Source organism: Monodelphis domestica, chromosome 5, assembly GCF_027887165.1.
Source record: "Monodelphis domestica isolate mMonDom1 chromosome 5, mMonDom1.pri, whole genome shotgun sequence".
Classification (NCBI taxonomy): domain Eukaryota; kingdom Metazoa; phylum Chordata; class Mammalia; order Didelphimorphia; family Didelphidae; genus Monodelphis; species Monodelphis domestica.
In genome coordinates, this window is record NC_077231.1 from 258,079,900 (window position 1) to 258,099,191 (window position 19,292).

General features: G+C 36.6%; 1 protein-coding gene across 2 annotated transcripts in view; it reads left to right on the forward strand.

The window, feature by feature from the left end:
- The window catches only part of LOC130454634 (mycocerosic acid synthase-like), a 38,798-nt gene that overhangs the window by 13,799 nt on the left and 5,707 nt on the right, over window positions 1-19,292 (forward strand). For both annotated transcript variants that reach the window (XM_056800073.1, XM_056800074.1), the window contains exons 2-6: window positions 1,763-1,840; window positions 3,606-3,759; window positions 14,147-14,307; window positions 16,372-16,575; window positions 18,389-18,570. In XM_056800073.1, the coding sequence (XP_056656051.1) occupies window positions 1,786-1,840; window positions 3,606-3,759; window positions 14,147-14,307; window positions 16,372-16,575; window positions 18,389-18,570 (756 nt within the window). In that variant the 5' untranslated portion in view covers window positions 1,763-1,785. The remainder of the gene's footprint in view (window positions 1-1,762; window positions 1,841-3,605; window positions 3,760-14,146; window positions 14,308-16,371; window positions 16,576-18,388; window positions 18,571-19,292) is intronic.

Below are 19,292 nucleotides of genomic sequence, written 5' to 3' on the forward strand. Positions count from 1 at the left end.
GTCTTCCCCTAAAGTATGCTTAAGTAGGGGTGGAGTAGAGGTCTCACATTCCTGATCTAAGTTCCTTTATTGTTTAAAATGGGGAATGGTCTTAACCAAACCTTATGAAGTAGGGTCTGAGAATTTTTAAGGTTCACACCTCTATGTGACAATTTACAAAGGCAAAAATAGAAAAGCTGCTTTTTCATATATAGGCTTAATTGCAATATTTTTTTCAATATATGGTTATAGGGGAAAAGCAACAGAATTTTAAAACTCAGTACATTAAATGAACAGTATAACAGAATAATATTGAATCCAGTAATATATGAATTTAAAATCACAAAGTTATATTTTAAACAAAACAATCAGGAAATGCAATAGAATACAGAGATTCTTTATAAACCATTGGAGTCTGAAATGCCTCAAAATATAGCCTTTAGTCTCGTTAAAGTTCTTTGGGGTTTTTTTTGTTGTTGTTTGTTTTTTGTTTTTAATTATCCATTTAAATGCCTATTGGAAGGCAGAGTGGTAAGGGGTAAGCAATGAGGTCCAAGCGATCTGCTCAGGGCCACACAGCCATGAAGTGTCTCAGGCCAGACTTTAACCAGAGGCCTCCTGTCTCTGGGCCTGGCTCTCAGTCTACTGAGACACCCAGCTGCCTCCCCAAAGTTAGCTAAAAGGAATGCAGGTGAAGTCAATAAAAGGATCAATGCAATTAAAAGATATCTTTGTAAAATAGCCATGCTTTTAAGTTCCTGCTTGAAAAAAACTTTCTTTCCCTCTCTCCCTCCTACGCTCCTATCCACCCACGTGGAGCCCAATCCCCCCCATTTGTTACCAGCTGGTAGAAATGAGTCCTAAATGATGAGCGGATCTGCTCCAAGGTTAGAGTTTGTTGGTCAGGCAGGTCACCAGATGATTGCAATCTAGGTTAAATGGGTGGGCCAGGTGAGCGAGAGAGAACACCAGGGTGGGCAGGGCCGGGAGCCAGAGCAGGCAGCTGGGATGAGTCTTAGAAATCATTATCTAGGCTATCCTTCTTTAAAAAAATTGAGAGTCTTTTGTCCCATTAGGTTACCAACTGTAAGATTTAAAATTTTGGGAAACTGAGGCAAGTAGAAAATTAGTTTCTCTGCAAGGAGTATGATTATTTTTATGAGGTTTATTAAAGATTAAATATAAAGAAAAACACAAGTAAGAAAAGCACATGTCTAGGCCCAGAGAGCCTATTCACAACCACTCACATCTTGCCTGCTAGGTGGAGAGCTACGTGTGCTCTGAAGTGGAAGTAAAAAAAGCCAGAGCCTATTCACAACCAGGTTAAATACTCCATCTCACTCTCGGCCCAGGTGAGATCTCAGTGAGATTAGAGGGCATTCTGGGGAAGTGGAGCAAGGACTTCTGGGGATTGAAGTCCATTTTTACACTAAGAAGAAGCCATTAGATGGACAGGAGAACCAGGAAAGAGTAGGGTCACAAAAGCCCAGAAATCAGACATTACCCAGGAATAAAGAATTGTCAACGGGGTCAAATGAAAAACTGGTCAGCTCTGTTTAACATAGTTCATGATACATCCCTCTCCAGCCACCCAGATAGGGTCATGAAGAGTTGGACATAAATACAATAAATTCCAATTGGTAAAATGTAGGGTGTGTTTTAACAAATAGAATCCTTCTTTTTAGTAGATGATGTTTACAAATTGGATAAGTACATTTTATTTTTTTATCTGAAATAGTCAATTTCACTTCATTTCCATATCACTTATTTGTTTGTTTTGCAGTTATAAAGCAAATATAAGAAATTATGGATACTAGTGATGAAATTGCCATTGTGGGAATAGGATGCAATTTCCCAGGAGGTGAGTGTGGTAATAACAGTAGCACTCAATAGGATTTTTGAACTTATAAAATATATTAATATCCAATACTTCGTTTATAAAATACTTTTAAAAAGAGTTTGACTTCCCAATATGCCTTAAAGATGTGAAAGAAGTTCAAATTCTTTTAGTCTGATATTCTGATGATCTACCTATCTGAGGATTTACCTGCCTACCTTATATATCTCTAGTTTGCCATCCCATGTGTAAGAGGTTTCCTACAAAATATAGCCATTCATTTTTCAACTGATTTTTAAAAACAAACACACCTTGTAGATCTAAATAAGTCTTGTTATTCCTCAAACTGTCATCTTGAAAAGTTTTGCATCTATTGCATTGGAGTTGTTGTTGCTCAAAACATTTTGAGACTGTATTCTCAGCCTGTGTAAAAATGAGGATGCAGTTCAAATTGCCTTGACTTACCCATCACAGAGCAGTACCACCACCAATTCATCTTCAAGTCCTCTGACCTCAAGTCTCTTCCCAAGTACCTCCTCTCTTCTGAAGCTTCTTCAAGGCACTTCCTATGGTAGCTTCCTCTCTCATTCCCTAGTCAGAAACCTGCCAAAATTACTTTCACAGATATAGTTCTGAGTCAGTGTCTTGGGAGCTACGTACTTTCCCCCACCCTGCCCCTTATTGGACTTTTAGAGTTATCTCTAGTTATCTTCAAGACTCACCTATGTGAAACCTTTCCTTTTTCTCCCTTCCCTCCAATTGTAACAATTCTCTCCCTCCTCAAATTGCCTTGTATGTGCTTAGCCGTGTGCTAGTTGTGTCTCCTGACCTCCATCCCCTGGTAAATGTCAGCTCCTTGAGTCTTCTTGACTTCAAGCCCAGCACTCTACTCTAGCACACCTAGACTAGATGAGAGGTAATAAGAAATGAGCTATAGGATGGTAGCAATATCAATAGAAATGAGACATATGTGTAAGATATTGTGATTATGGAAATCTCTAAGCATGATATTACTAAATTTAACAAACATTTATTGAGGTCCTACTACATATGGGGCACTAGAACATTTTAAAAAATATAAACCCTAGGGGCAGATAGATGGTTCAGTGGATAGAGAGCCAGGTCTGGAAATGGGAGATCCTAGATTCAAAAATGACCTCAGACACTGCCTAGAAGTATGATCCTGAGTGAGACATTTACCCCCAACTGCCTAGCCCTTACCACTCTTCTGCCTTGGACCTGATATGTAGCATTGGCAGAAGGTAAGGGTTTTTATTATACTTTTCAGTTGCATTTACTTTATATTTGAATCCATCACAATATTTTTCGGGTAGATAAATTCCCTCCAATTCTTCTTTCTTTATTTACTTAGATTTGTGTGGGCTTTTTAGTTGCTATTATAGCTTATTTTTTAGAAATTTTTGCCAGTGTAAAAGTATCAATTAACAAGCATTTGGAAAGCTTCTATTATATGTCAGGCTTTGTGCTAAGCGCTGATGATACAAAGGCAAAAATGATACTTATCTCTGTCCTCAATCCACTTATACTCTATGGAGAGGAAAACAGCATGTTTCAGGGAGGTAACATAATATTTATTTATATGAAAAATATTCACAAAGGCAGTTTCTTGGGATAGACACTAGCAGTTTTGGAGATTTTCTAATCTCTCAAAGCTTCAAATAGAAGAATGGGTCTTATGATAAACTTAGAAGGTAATCAAAGAATAAATTTGATTGAAAATAATACAAGTAATTATATAAAAAATAGGAAAATTGCATTATTTTAATAGGAGAAGGAATTGACCGTTTCTGGCAAGTGCTCGTGGAAGGCCGAAACTGTACAGTAGAAATACCACATGAAAGGTTTAATGTTGAAGAATGGTATGACCCTGAAGAGAACAAACCTGGTAAAAGCTTAACAAGATGGGCTGCTCTTGTTGAAGGGTAAGATCATTCCTAGAATTTCTCTAAATATATTCATTGCAAATCCAATTATTCAGAATTAGACTTCATTCTTAAAATCCTATTAAAGGTTCTCGTTTAATAACTTGAAGAATAAAATAACTACCTCTAATTTCCTCTTACTTTCACGTTCCTTTTTTTTTTTCTAATCAATCCCATGCAATAAAATTCAATGAACATTTATTAAAGACTAGCTGTACTATAAAGTATTGTGATAAGGATTACAAATATGAAAAGTGACACCGCATCTACCTTCAAGGAGTTTACCATTTAATAGGAGTATAGAGAAAAGGAATAAGATATATATATTTTTTTTTCAAATAAGCACTATGTAAGGTGTGATGAGGAGAATCTTATTAATTTTGCCAGAATAAAGTATGAGGCTTTTGAAGACATCTCCCAGTGGAAGGTATTTACATCCCATATATGACATCTCTTATGCAAGTGAAGAGTTCTCCTGGTATGGGGTACTTGACTACTTGACTGATTCATACATCATTGAGGACAATAGCTATGATTTGACTAGGCTAAAACTAATAGTAATAACACTCTAAAAGAAGTTCCAAGGTGTCCATCAGACCAAGAGATGGCAACATTGGCGAGGAAAGGCAGAATAACCTGGGTGTTCCCAAAGGAGAGTTACATGACCCCAAAAGAAAAAGTTATATCAGCTAAGAGTTGGTACTAGCCAAGGACAACCAGAATGGTTAAGGGTTCTTAGACCTAGTGTTTTAGAGGTGCTATGAGAAGGCAAGGTACTATGAGAAATTCAAGAAAGAAAAAATTATTTTGAGTTGGAACAAAGGGAAAAGGGTATTGGAAAGACTTCATGAAGGAGGTGGCAACTGAGCAGGACTTTGACTCAAAGAACTTCCACAAACAAAGATGGGAGGTGAGGACTTTTCCAAATATAACTGATATTGAACATAAAATTAGAGGTGGCAGAAGACAAGATGAGAATAAATAAATTGATTTGGGTTTTAACTTTGTCTGAGATTGTGATTGCAACCCCTGATTTTTTTTTACATCAGCTAAAGCATAATAAATTCCACTCTAGCCCTTTTTTTTTACTCTGTGTGTATATATAATGATTTTCCCCTATAAGAAGCAAATAATTTTACCTTATTAAATCCCTTATAATTAGTCTCTCATATTTTCCTTCTTATATTTCTGATTCTTATATGTCAGATTTTCTATTTAGTTCTGGTCTTTTAGTTCATTAAATATCTATTTTTTCCCCTTGTAGAATTATACTCAGCTTTGCTGGGTAGGTCATTCTTGATTACAGATTCAACTCCTTTGTTCTTTCGAATATTGTATTCCATGCTATTTAAATCTTTTAATGTAAAAGCTGTTAAATCTCGTGCTGTCCTGACTGTAGTTCCACAGTATATAAATTGTTGCTTTCTAGTTACTTGTAAGATTTTCTCTTTTACCTGGGAGCTTTAAATTTTAGCTATAGTGCTCATGTGAGTTTTTACTTAGGGATCTTTCAAGCAGTAATCAGTTAATTTTTTTAAAATTTCTATTTAACCCTCTAGTTTAGAACTTCAGGGCAATTTTCATTCATTTCTTTTTTTCAGTTTTTAAAATTATGTACTTACTATCACCATCAACAAAAAACATAAGGAAGCCAGTGCATAAAAAAAATTATGTGCAGAACCACAAACTCCACATTGTTTACAATTTGTTTAAAAGTATGTAAATCACTGTGTATATATATGTGTGTGTGTGTTTGTGCCAATATAAACATCCTCTGCTTTTGAGTTCCCTTTGTATTTCTTCTACTTAGACATTTTTTTCTCCTGATTTCATAGCTGTTATGGTATGTATTATTCTTATTCTCTTTTCTTCTCTTTTCATCTCTTCATGTATTTCCCTTATATTTCCAATATTTGTCATTTCTAATAACATATCAATCATTACATTTAAATGTCACAATATATTCAGGCTATTTCTCCCAATCATTGCATTTGTGTCATTTCCAGTTATTTTGTCATTACAAAATATGTAATGACTTACATGAATATTTTCATACATATACAGTTTTTTACCCTCTAAATAATAACACTCTTTGGGTCCTATCCTAGTAATGGGATCACTAGGTGAATGAGTTTTACAGCTCTTAATGTATATTTTCATTTTGTTTTCTAAATAACAACTTACAGCTACTCTAACAAAGTAATATTATTCCTGTTTCGCCATATTTGTATTGGATTTAATTTGATCAATTTAACCCATCTGGTTCTCAATTTACATACTGGGGCCATATTGAGCTAGATTAGTCCTTAAGCAAGAGATACAATCTGTTGTCAGGACCATATTCTTTCCAAAACCAAATCTTTCCAGCTTGGTCATACCCAGTGGAACTTTTGTTCCAATGCTATACAACCACTCAGGAAAACAAGATTACCTCCATAGTATTATGAGTGTTAAAGTAAGGCTTTTGCAGAATATTTATGCTTTCTAAACCATTGTTGTCCCACCAGAAACTACGTTTGGATTATGTATATGCTCAGGTTTAGGTTTACAACTAGCTTCATGTGGATATATGTGGATTCTCCAGACATCTATCATATTTAATTTACTTATGGTTTTAGTCATCTTAACATCTTTCTTGTTTAGTTTTTGGTTGGATTTATCTAGTTCTGAAATGAGAAAATTAAAGCTCCCTACTATTATTATTTTGTTATCTATTTCCATCTATATCTCATTTAGTTTTTCCTTTAGAAAACCAGACACTATAACTCTTGGTGCATTCAGGTCCAATATTGATAATGCTTTACTAACCATAGCATCCCCAAAAAAATATAGTTACCCTTTTCATCACTTCTAATTATATCCATTTTAGCCCCAACTCTGTCAGAAATCATGACTGCTAACCCTGCCTTCTCTGGATCAGGTGAGGTATAATATATTCTGCTCCAGTCCCTCACCTTCACTCTATGTCTCTCATTTTCAGTGTGTTTCTTATAAATAATACATTGTCAGGTCCTGGTTTTTGACCCTTTCTGCTATCCATCTTCTTCCCATGGATGATTTCATCCCATTTACACTCAGTATCATAGTTACTAGCTGTGCATTTCCATCTACGCTGTTCCTCCTCACTGTTTGCCTTCCTCTTCCCTTCTTTCCCATTCAAATGTCCAATTTCCTTTGACCAATAACTCCCTGAATCATACCCCTTCCTAAATATACTCTCTTATCCTCTCCCTTTGCCCTCCTAGGTCCAAATTGTCCCACTTTTCCAAAAGTCCCTCCCTTGTCCTTTTCCTTCTATCGTGTAATACTTATTTTATCTACTTTTCCAAAATTTCCTTCCTTATTTCCACAGCTGTACCCTTCTACTTCTAGAAATGAGTTTGATTCTAAAAATCCCTTCTCTAGTCCTAAGAGTCCCTCCATTATCCTCTCACTGTAAAGGGTGACATTATGGTTGAGACTGAAGAAAACTAAATTTAAGTGGTCACCAAGGGAAATCCCAAATAATAAAATACCCAAATCAGCTGCCAAGTTTTATGGTGATTTAATTGATAGTGGAAAAGATTAAGAAGGAAGAAGAAAAAGGAGTAGGTTTTTTTCTTTCCCTCTCCCCCCCCCAACCTGATTAATATCGGGCAGGAAGATAAGGAGATAAGGGAGTAAGGATTTGGAGTATGAAGGAGGAAGGAATCAGCCTGACCTCCAAAGGGACTCAGCTAAGATGCCCGAACCTTAAATCAGCTCCAGGGCAAAACTTACCACCCAGCACTCCAAGATGTCGGAACGCTTAGCATGCTGCCAGCCAGAGTCATCTCTCCAGGGAAAGAGAGAGAGGGGCCAGGAAGTGCTGTGCCTTATATGGATGTTTTTACATCATTTTTCTGCATCTCATCTGTACCAATGAGGACTTAGCTTGACTTAGGACAGCCCAGAGGTCTGTCCTTTTTTTTGCACATGTCTGTTGAAGGCCATCTCCTCAGATAATTAAATCTTGAGTTGGATGCAGACCTTCAAAATCTTGTTAAACTGAGTAGAGTGAAGAATGTAGAGTTTCTAAAATCTGAATCTGTTATTCCAAGTATCTCCATTGTTACTGATCAGGAAATAGCTAAATCATATCTTCTAAAGAATGATCTGATCAGGGTGGAATAGTTTTGAAATTCACATCACCTTACCCCACTACCTCTTGATAGTTACTTCCTTCTAGGTATCCTTCTCTTCCATCCCCTTAATTATCCCCTTGTCCTCCTTTCTTTTTAACCCAGTCTTCCTTCTCTTATTCTCTCTTATCCTTCCAATCTCTCCCTTATCCCATCACCCTTCCTTCCTATTTCTCTATACATTAAGAAGACTTTTATCCTAATTGTGTATGATGGCCTCTCTTTAACCCGTTTCTGACAACTACCAGTCCTCCATCCCCTTATCCCCTTCTCCATGGAAGTTTCTCTATTCATTTCCCCTCTATATTAGATAGCCATTCCACCCTACCTCCTCCCACTCGATTCCACTACTATTTTGGTTCATTCCATTACCTTCACTTCACCTTCAAGTATTTCATCCATACATACCCCTTCAAAATACTCAGATCCATTGATGATGCCATACCCAGGGACCATAAATGACAGTTTCTCATATAGGAACCAAAAATTGACTTTCTGGGTTGTTTATGATTAGTCTTTCATTTGTATGTTTCTTATAGAACAAATTTTTTGCTGAGTTTTGGGTTTTCCCCCAAGAATAGCGGAAACTCCTTTAGTTTGTCAAATATCCATTTTATGGAAAACAATATGGAAGAGATTAGATTTAGATCAACAACTCAAACCCTACACCAAGATAAATTCAGAATGGGTGAATGACTTGTATACAAAGAAGGAAACTATAAGTAAATTAGGTGAACACAGAATAGTATACCTGTCAGATCTTTGGGAAAGGAAAATTTTCAAGACCAAGGAAGAGTTAGAAAAAATTACAAAATGTAAAATAAATAATTTTGATTACATTAAATTTAAAAATTTTTGTACAAACAAAAATAATATAATTAGGCTCACCTTTGCTGGATATGTTTTTAATGGTTGCAAGCCCAGTTCTTTTGCACTATTGAATACTATATACCATGTCCTGCATTCTTTTAATGATGCGGCTTCTAAATCTTGTGTTTTTCTGACTGTAGCTCCACAATTTTAAATGGTTTTTTTTCTTATTGCTTGTAGTATCTTCTCCATAACCTGGAAGCTACAAAACTTAGCAATAATGTCACTGATTTTCATCTTTGGGGTGGTGATGGGTGGATTCTTTCCATTTCAATTTTTACTTTGCCCTGGGCAGTTTTCCTTGATGTTTGCTTGGAGTATGGTGTCTAAATTCTTTTTTTGTTTGTTTGTTTGTAATTTTCTGGTAGTCCAACTATTCTTATATTGTCTCACCTTGATTTATTTTCATGGTCTATTGTTTTTGTGATAAGATGTTTCATATTCTATTATTTCATTCTTTTGATTTTGCTTTATTGTTTCTTGTTGTTCTAGGAAATATCTAACTTCCCCTTGTCCAATTCTAGTTCTTAATACATTATTTTCTTCTGTGAGTTTCTAGATCTCTTTTTCCATTTGGGTGACCTTTTTTTTTTTTAATTTTCTTAGAATCAATATTGTGTATTGGTTCCAAGGCAGAAGAGCAGTAAGGGCTAGGCAATGAGGGTTAAGTGACTTACCCAGGGGTCACACAGCTAGGAAGTGTCTGAGGCCAGATTTGAACCTAGGATCTCCAATCTCTAGGCCTGGCTCTCAATCCACTGAGCCACCCAGCTGTCTCCTCTTCCATTGCTCTTATTGTTTTTCTAATTTCTCCTCAACCTCTCTCATTTGGTTTTTGAGGTCTTTTTAAAGCTTTTCCTAAAGCTCTTTTTGAGCTTGTGGCCACTTACTGTATTTCTTTGTTATTTGTAAAGTAGGTATTTTTACTTCACTGTCCTGAGTTTGAATCAAGGTCTTCTCTGTCTCATAATAGCTATAAATAGTTGAATTCTTTCTCCTTTGCTTGTTCATTTTTATTTATTTATTTTTGAAATATTAGAGGACAGGTCAATAAATTTAATTATTGACTTTTTGCTAGAGTCCTAAGGTTCTTATTGTGTTTGGGATATGTTACCTCAGACTTCAGGATTTTTTTTTGAGTGTGTTTGTTTTTTCCTTGGTCTTATTTGATTATTTCAGCTTTTATATTCCAAGATCAGATTACTCCCAGAACCCCACTCAAACCCCAGTCCATGATTGACCTTAAGTGCTCCAACTAGAGCCCCAAAACAGGGAGTGCTACCACTGCAACTAAAAGCAAACAGTCCACCTGCCCCTGTGTCAGCAGCCAGGTACTCCACTCTCCTGGGAATGACCACAGCTGACAGTGCCCCGGTCCCTCAACAACCACACTCACCAGTATATATTCCTTCCTCACTCCTCCCCCACTGCCACAGCCTAACATAGAGCAAGCATCTCCCTTTCTCCTAATATTTCTGATCCTCTTCATTCTCCTCAGATCTATACCTCAAAACCACTTGGCATGATCTCTTATTTTCTCTTCTTTTGCCCCAGGCTCTAAGGGGCTGGTCTTTCTAATTGTGCCCTTAAGCTTATCTCTTCTGGAAGCTTACTTCATCTATAATTCCCTTTCTCTCTCTAATGTTCAATTTCTTTCTAATCTTCATACCCCTTTAGTTCCTTCCCTGCTGCCTTTAAACATATCTAGGACTATCCCATCTTTTAAAACCTTCACTTGATTCTGTTATCCCCTCAAACTATTATCCTTTATTTCTCTCTTTTCCAACTAAATTCCTAGAAAAAGTTATCTACACTCCTTCCTCTATTTCCTGTTTTGTTCTTCACTTCCCTATTTATTTCCATCTATCTGTTGCCCCTCTACATCATTAAGCCTGCTCTTAATTGATAATCAAAACTCTCTTAATTGCTAAGTCTAATTTACCTTTCTCAGTACTTATCCTTCTTGATCTCTCTATAACATTTGATGCTGATGACCACTCTTCCTCCTGAATACTCTCTTTCCCTGCATTTTGTGAAACTACTCTTTCTTAATTTCCTCCTACATATCTCTCTGCTTCTTCTCAGTCTCCCTTGTTTTATCATAACCTATTTCCTCTCTTCTAAGCATGACTACCCCAAAGGCTATTTTCCAACTATCTATCAGATATGAAGGGAGCTATTGAAGTCCCCAAGCTCCCCATACTAAGTATTTACTGTTTAATTCATTGTCAGTACTATTTATTGGTGGCCTCAGTAGTTCCCATTAGTTCATCTCAGGAGTCCAATAGACATTTCAAAGTCATCATATCTAAAAGAGAACTCATCTTTTCCCTAAAACCTGCCCCTCATCCAATCTTCCCTACATTGGCTAAAGGAAGCTCCATATTCCCAGTCATTTAGGTTCACATCCTTGGCTTTATCTTCCAACTGTTCCTTTCCCCTCTTTTCCCATATTGAAATTTGCCAAATCCTGTTAATTCTACATGCACATCATTTCTCATATTCTTTTCCTTCTCTTTACCCAGAGTCCCAAGTCTAGCTCAGGTTTTTATTAACTTTCACCAGGGCTCAGACATCTTTTATCACTCTTTCATCCTTCACTCTTCTCTCAGATTTAAAAAAAAAAAGAGGTTCTTCTCCTTGCCATGGCTAATCCCTCTACATGTACCCTTCATTCTCTACCCCTCTATGTCTGTCACCATATTTCCCCCATTATCATTTCCATTTGCTTTCTTATTTATTCTACCCTTCCCTGCTACCTACAAAAGCATCCCATATAGTGGGCATTTTTGCCTTAAAAAAAATCCCTAATTTGATCCTACCACCCCTGATAGCTATTGTACATCTCCTCCCCTTCTCAGCTAAATTTCTTGAGAAAGTAATTTATGCTTGCTCACTCCACTTCTATCTTCTCACTACCTTCTAAATTCATTGTTCAACTGAAACTGTTCTTTCCAATGTTACCAGTGATCTCTTCATTGCCATCGGTACTGGCCTCTTCTCGGTCTTCATCCTTCTTGACCTTTCTAGAACATTTGACACTATTGTCCACCTTCTCCTACATAGTCTCAGCTCTGGATTGCCCCCTCGATTTAATAAACTCCAGGTGTTCTCTTTTGATCAATTGTAAAATCCGATTTGGCTCTCAAAAAACCTTCATAATATGTCCCAGTCCTATCTTTCTGGTCACTTTACTGCCCTTCACATACTCTGCAACCATTGATACTGGCCTCTTTGCTGTTAAATGCATCAAACACTCCATCTCCTGACTCGAGGCATTTTTAATGGCTGTCCTGCATGCCTACAATTCTCTATCTTCCCATTTCTCCCTCTTGACTTCCCTGGCTTCCTCAGCTAAGGTCCTAACTTCTGCAAAAAGCCTTTCCTGGTTCTTACTGCAGTGCTTTCCCTCTGAAATTATTTCCACATTATACTGTATGTATCTTGCTGGTATAGTTGTTTGCGTATCGTTTTCCCTATTAGAATGTAAGCTCCAAGAGGGCAAGAACCAACTTTGCCTGTCTCTTTATTCCCAGTGCTTAACACAGTATCTGACTATTGTATTTAATAAATTTTAATTAATATATAATTATACCTTTAGACATCTCAACTTTAATATGTCTAAAACATAAATAATCACCACCTCCCAGTCATTCTACTTCCTAACTTCATTATTATTATCCAGTATATCAAGCAGTCTCACAGTGACCCAGATTGGCAACTTTGGGGTCATCTTTGACTCCTCTCATTCATCCTACAAATCCAGTCTGACCATGTCACCCTACATACACTCAATAAACTCCAGTGGCTACTTAAGTAACCTTTGTGATCAAGTGTAATGTGTCATGTGAAGTTTTTTGTAAGGGCCAGCTGGGTGACTCACAGGATGGAGAACCAGGCCTAGAGATGGGAGGTCCTAGGTTCAGATCTGGCCTCAGACACTTTCTAGATGTGTAATCCTGACAAGTCACTTGACCCCCATTGCCTAGCCCTTACCATTCTTCTGTCTTGGAGCCAATACACAGTATTAGTTCCAAGACAGAAGGTAAGGGTTAAAAAAAAAAAGTTTTTGTAACTTGGTCCCTTTTTCATGGCACACCAATATACTAGTACACTTGTTCCTCTTTGTACCTGACATTCCATGTGTCGTCTCCATATTTTGTCCATCAAACCTAAATTCTCCCCTTCATTATCTCTGCCTCATAGTTTCCCCAACTTCCTTCAAAACAACTCAAATCCCTTATACAGGATGACTTCCACTCTGAAATCAGAAAGTCATCTTATAGAAGGGATTTGAACATAAATAAGTACAAAAAATGTATATATATATATAAAGAAGAAATGGAAGGTCTCTGAAGTCACTTTCCATCTCCTCTTTAAATATATTTTAATGTACCTACTTATGTTTTTAAAAATTCTAAACCAATGAAGATACAGTTAGGTGACACACTGGACAGAGCACCAAGTCTGTAATCAGAAAGACCCTGCCTCAGACACTTTAGTAGCTATGAAATCCTGAGCAAATCCCTTAACCCTGCTTGCCTCAGTTTCTTCATCTGAAAAATGAGCTAGAGAAGGAAATAGCAAACCATTCCAGTATCTTTGCCAAGAAAACCTTAAGTGGGGCCCCAAAGAATGGGATATGACTGAACAATAACAAAACAAAACAATGAGGAATTTAGTAGAATTGATCTTGTATAGCAGTGATGGAGAACCTATGACATGGGTGACAAAGATGGCATGCTGAGCGCTGTCTGTGGGCACTTAGCCACCTCACCTCACCACCACCATCACCACCACCCCACCCGCATTCATTACTAGAAAGGCAGAGAGCCTCAGGCAGAGCTGCTCCCCTCCCCATCTCCATCCTGCCTGATGACATTTTTTCACATCCCCACCCCTCTGCCCAGAAGCCCACTAGGAGCACACGGGGGTAAGGTGGGCGGCTCACAGGAGGCAGAGCTGGAGGGGAGCAGAGTGCTCAGGCCACTCCCCCTCCCCCTCTCTACTCTCTTTCACCTTCCCCTCTACCCAGCAGTTCAATGAGAGCACTTCCTCCCTTCCCTGTGTGGGGTAAAGATAGGGGCAGGACACAGCCAACATTCAATGGGGGGTAGGGACAGGGCATGTCATCTATGGGAGGCAGTATGGGGGCAGGGCCTAGCATTCCATCTCTAAAAGTTTCACCATCACTGTTATATAGGGGAAAATATTTGGGTTAAGGTGCTCAGTTTACTTAGTGTCATATATATTAACATAGCTCCAAGTCTTATAACCTGTTTCAAAAACACATCTTTGCTAAAGTTATTGCTTTATTAGAAACTGTTTCATACTTTTTTTTTTCTTTTCCCACATAGGTTTAATGAATTTGACAACAAAGTATTTGGAATTAACAACTTGGAAGCTGAGCGTCTGGACCCCCAGCAAAAAGTACTCTTAGAATGTGCTTACAGAGCTCTGGAGAGTGCTGGCATTCCTAGTGAAGAAGTGGCTGGTAGCAGAATTGGGGTTTTCATTGGTGAGACAGCAGGGATAGAATGATCTGTGGCAGAGATTTTTCAACTCAGGAACCAATTAAAAGTGTAAACAGTAGTAACCATTATGTGATAATGTAAGTTCAAGGAGGACTGCATTCTGGGGCAAATAAATGAATCAGATTGATCAGAAATTCTAAATTTGGGGTATGTCCCTTTTGGTCCTCTTCTTATCCATCCATTCCTGAATACATTTGTAGTTCCTGAGAAATGAGGCTGGCATGTTTGTATTCTGTCCCCATCACAGTAATCCAAGAAATATTTTTTCCCTAGTTGAGGAGGAGACTAGTTGTTTCAAGAGTTTATGATAGATACAACCTAGTAGTATTATTTTCATCAGTATGTTATTTGGCGATTTCAACTTCTGTTTCCAGTTGTGATTATCCCATGCTGTAGTATAAATTATCATTTTAATGGAAAAACCAAACACAGGTTAGTTTAAGAACATCAGGTGTTGATAACTACATACCAATTTTTATTTATAGATATTTCTTATACTAAAAATTTCACAATATAGAAGTTTGAACTTAGAAAATAAAGTAAGGAAGCAATCATTTTATCTGCTTAATTTATGGATTTAAGGAATTGTGGAGTTGAATTTCATCATATGAAGATGATAACATCCACTGGCACTGTGTTCATCTCTAATATATTGTATTAAAATACCTCACAAAGAAAAAAAAGCAAAGTTCTAAAAATCATAAGTCTAAAGTTAGGATGTTTAATTCAATTCAATCTAATCAACATTCACTAAGTGTCTAACGTGTGTGTGAGAATCTAAGAGAAATACGAGGTATCACAAAAGTCTTAGTGTGATCTTAAGTGATTATTTAAACTTATTTGAATAAACCTTAAAACTGGGCTAAGACTTTTGGGACAACCCATATAAAATTTGGATAAGACTCTTCCATCAGAGCTTACAACCTACAAATAGGATAAATCACAAAGTCAAATACTTAAACTATTCAACAGTACAGGATAAATACACTAAAGTTGAAGCTATGAAAGTGATTTAGGTTCCAAGAGAGGAAATACATTTAGAGATGATCAAAAAAGACCAAGGACAAAACCCATTGAAGAGGTCAGGAAGTTAAATGGCCAGTGAAAGAACCAAAAAGGAATAATTACATAGATAAGAAAAACAAAGGAGAAAAAACAGAAGAGTGGGACATATGCAAGGCAGGATCCCTCTGAAGTCCAAAATGAGCATTCCCAAAATGAATACTTTCCCAACAAGGAAAGGTAACAATAACTCCTTGACAATGTCAAAAGTCATAGAACAACCTGGAAGATTGAATATTGAGAAAAAGTCATCAGATTTAGTCATTACATGATCAATGTTGCAGTTTGAGAAGTTTCAGTAGAGTGGTAGGAGTTGAAGCCAGAATTAGAACAGCCCTTATTTCTCAAGAGCTCTATGAAGGAGCATTGTTTGGTTTTGCTGCATTGATTTCTGTATCTATTTTTTTTTTATCTTTATTGCCAAAGGTGGCTCTCTAAGTTGAGAGTGAGGGGAAGGAAATATTTGGAAATGAAAGTGACATAAAAACAAATGATATCAATAAAATAAGATTTTAATGGTCCTCAGAATTTAAGTAGATGTTTATTTAACAAAATCCAACAAGAGACTTTTTAACTAAAGATATACTTCAAAAAACCTGTATCTCATTTTAACCTTCCAGATATCTTTTAACCAACCTTCTTTAACAATGTTTTCAATTCATTTTCTTAGAGGAAAATGCTGGATTTGTGTGTGTGTGTGTGTGTGTGTGTGTGTGTGTGTGTGTGTGTCTGTATGTGATGTTAGAAAAAAAGTAAAATAAGATTCATTTGACAAAGATTCATTTTATTGCCAGTCTTGCCAGAAAACCCATAACTCCATAAAGTAAAGGTACCTGAATGGATGAATATGGCTTTATTTTCTAGAAATGTTCACTGAAAATTCAGATGACAGATATTCAGAGATGAAAAATAATTTAGATTCTGAATTTACATTTGTGCTATATGCTTCTCATATCTCTCACTTAATTATTTTTCTTTTCTTAAAGGTCTCATGAATCGAGACTTTGAGTGTATGACCTCCAAAATGCCAAAAGCTGTGAACCAGTATAATGTCACTGGATCTGCAATGAGCCTAGCTGCAAACAGGATTTCATATGTATTTAATCTAACTGGGCCATCGCTTGCACTAGATACAGCATGCTCCTCATCTCTTGTTGCATTACATTATGCATTCCTCTCAATTAAACAAGGTATTTTCTGAACTTGAATAACCTATAAAGTAACGCCATGATATTGATGATTACTAATGAACAAGTTTTCTTTTTTTAATAATTTATTGATGCATTTTTAAATATTACTTTCTCTTCCCAGTAGTTCCTCCCTCCTTTGTATCAAGTGATTACAAAACAATGTTGTCTGAGGCAAATGTTGAATGAGGCATATGCCTCATTCCACAGTTATAGACTGCCATGCTTCTGCTGATGGGAAATATTTTTCACCTGATAACAGTCCTCTAAAGTCAGGGTTAGTCGCCACATTGGTCAGGATCAGAAAGCTTTTCTTCCCTCCATGTAATAGTGAGTTTTTTCAAACCTTTACTTTTTGTCTTAGTGACAACTCTTGGACAGAAGGGCAAGAGCTAAGCAAACAGGGTTAAGTGACTTGCCCTAGAAGTGTCTGAGGTCAGATTTGAATTCAGGTTCTCCAGACTCCAGGTCTGATGGTCTATCCAAAGAGCCACCTAGCTGCCCTCTCCCTGTATTTGCCACCAAGAATAGTGCAGTTGAGATTATATATTATTGGTTGAAACTTCATATGATTTTCTTAGTCAATCATACCTAAAAAGTCAAGCACTTTAAAGCAAACTGGGAACCAGATCTAAAATTTTCAAATTCTATTTCTAGGCTCTCTAGATTTAATGTTCTCTTTTGAGGAGAAAATTGAAAAGCCACCAGAGAATTTGGGAACAAGAATTATACGATCTGAAAGTGTCGCCAGAGGCCACCCCTATCAAATCTCTATTTTAAGAAGGTGAATAGATATGGTCAAGTTGATATAATAATGGCAAAGAGTAGGACTAGAACTTAGGTCAATCTCTCAGTCACTAAGCACTTACTATATGTCAAGAACTATGTTATTGCACTATGGCAAGCACAGTATGTCAGTTAATAAACTGGAAACTGCCCTGAGACTTTGGGGAAACCCTGTAAATAAGAGCTAAATTTATTATGATACATCAAAATTTTTCAAAGTACTTTACATATATTATGCCATTCTAGACTCACAATACTGTGAGATAGTACAGATATTATTGTCCCAAATGTCTAAACTGAGGTTCAAAGGAGGTTAAGAGATTCATCCATCATGATCATGCATGGTAGGATCTGAAATCAGATGATTGTGACTTTTTGGTGCCTCTCTGCCCACCCTCCCAATGCCACACTGTTTCTGACACTAATATTTTACTTTGGTAAACTTAAAAACCAGGGATCCCTGCTATGTCCTGACATCCGAAGCCTAATTTGAATTTGATTTATGATAGGAATAAAAATTAGCCAATCAAGTGAAAACCATTTCTTCCTGTTGACTCTAAAAATCCAATGTAATATGATATTCTTATAGCTGAGGACACAAGACCCATCACACTAAAAATTTACCAGTCAATAGGAAGATATTGATAGAAATAGAGAGAAAGAAGACTTAAAGTAAGGAGCAGCTGGGTAGCATAGTGGAAATAGAGACAGGCCTGGAAGCTGAATGACTTGATTTCAAATCTGGCCTCAGACACGTTCTAGTTGTGTGACTCCCGGGCAAGTCACTTAACCTCATTTGCCTAGCTCTTGCCCTTCTGTCTTAGAGTTGTTACTAAGACAGAAAATAAAGGGTTGTAGTTTTGTTTTGTTTTTTTAACAAGACTAGAGAGAAGGGAAACAAGACTGACTTAGAAAAAGCAATTCACATTCTCCATGCCCTGTCCAATGGAAAAAAAAAATTTTTTTTAAGGCATTCTTTAAATCAAAGTGTTTCTTTTAGGGACACATTCTTATTCTTATTTCACTGCAGGAGACTGTGAAGCAGCTCTGTGTGGTGGAGTGAGTTACATTTTAGATCCCCATGTTAATGTAATGCTAAGTAAAGCGAAAATGATATCTCCAGATGGGATGAGTAAACCCTTTTCTATGAGAGCTGATGGTTATGGAAGAGGTGAAGGCTGTGGAATTGTCTTACTGAAGCCATTAAAGAAGGTAAGACTTCAAGAAAAATTTTCTTACTGAAAATTGTTTAATATGTCTATAATTCATTCTACTCACAGGATTAGGTTATTCAGCATTAATATAGTACATTACAATTTTAAAAATTATTTCCTTAAAACCATTCCCATGAGATAAGGAGAAAAAGTATTATTATATCCATTTTACAAGTGAGAACCGTGAAGATGAGAGATTAAAATAAGTTATTCCATAAGTATTAGAGCAGAGACTTGAAATCATTTCAACCAAATCCAATTCTTATGCTTACAGAATTAAAGAATATCAGTGTTTTAAAAATAAGAAACAAACAAACAAAAAGAATATCAGTGTTTAAAGGGACCTCAGAAACTACCTGGTTCACCTGAACAAGATACTTGATTTGTGGTCATCTAGATTTTGCTTGAAGACCTATAGTCAGGGTTAACTTAGACATCCCATTGCAGCCCATTCCATTTTTGATAGCTCTTGTTAGAAAGTAATTCTTTATATCAAGTCTATATTTTGCCCTTCGCAAACTTCTCCTTAAATTTATTATATGGTTTTCAGATAAACATTCAATGTTCTAACTCACAAAAACCATAAAATGAAAGCTATCATGGTGTAGAGGCAATTTGCCCATCTCCACAGCTCTCAAACAAAATAGATTCATGGAAATGGTTTTGTTATGTTATAAAAACAAAGTATACACACATAGATAAAATTTTACACATACATTT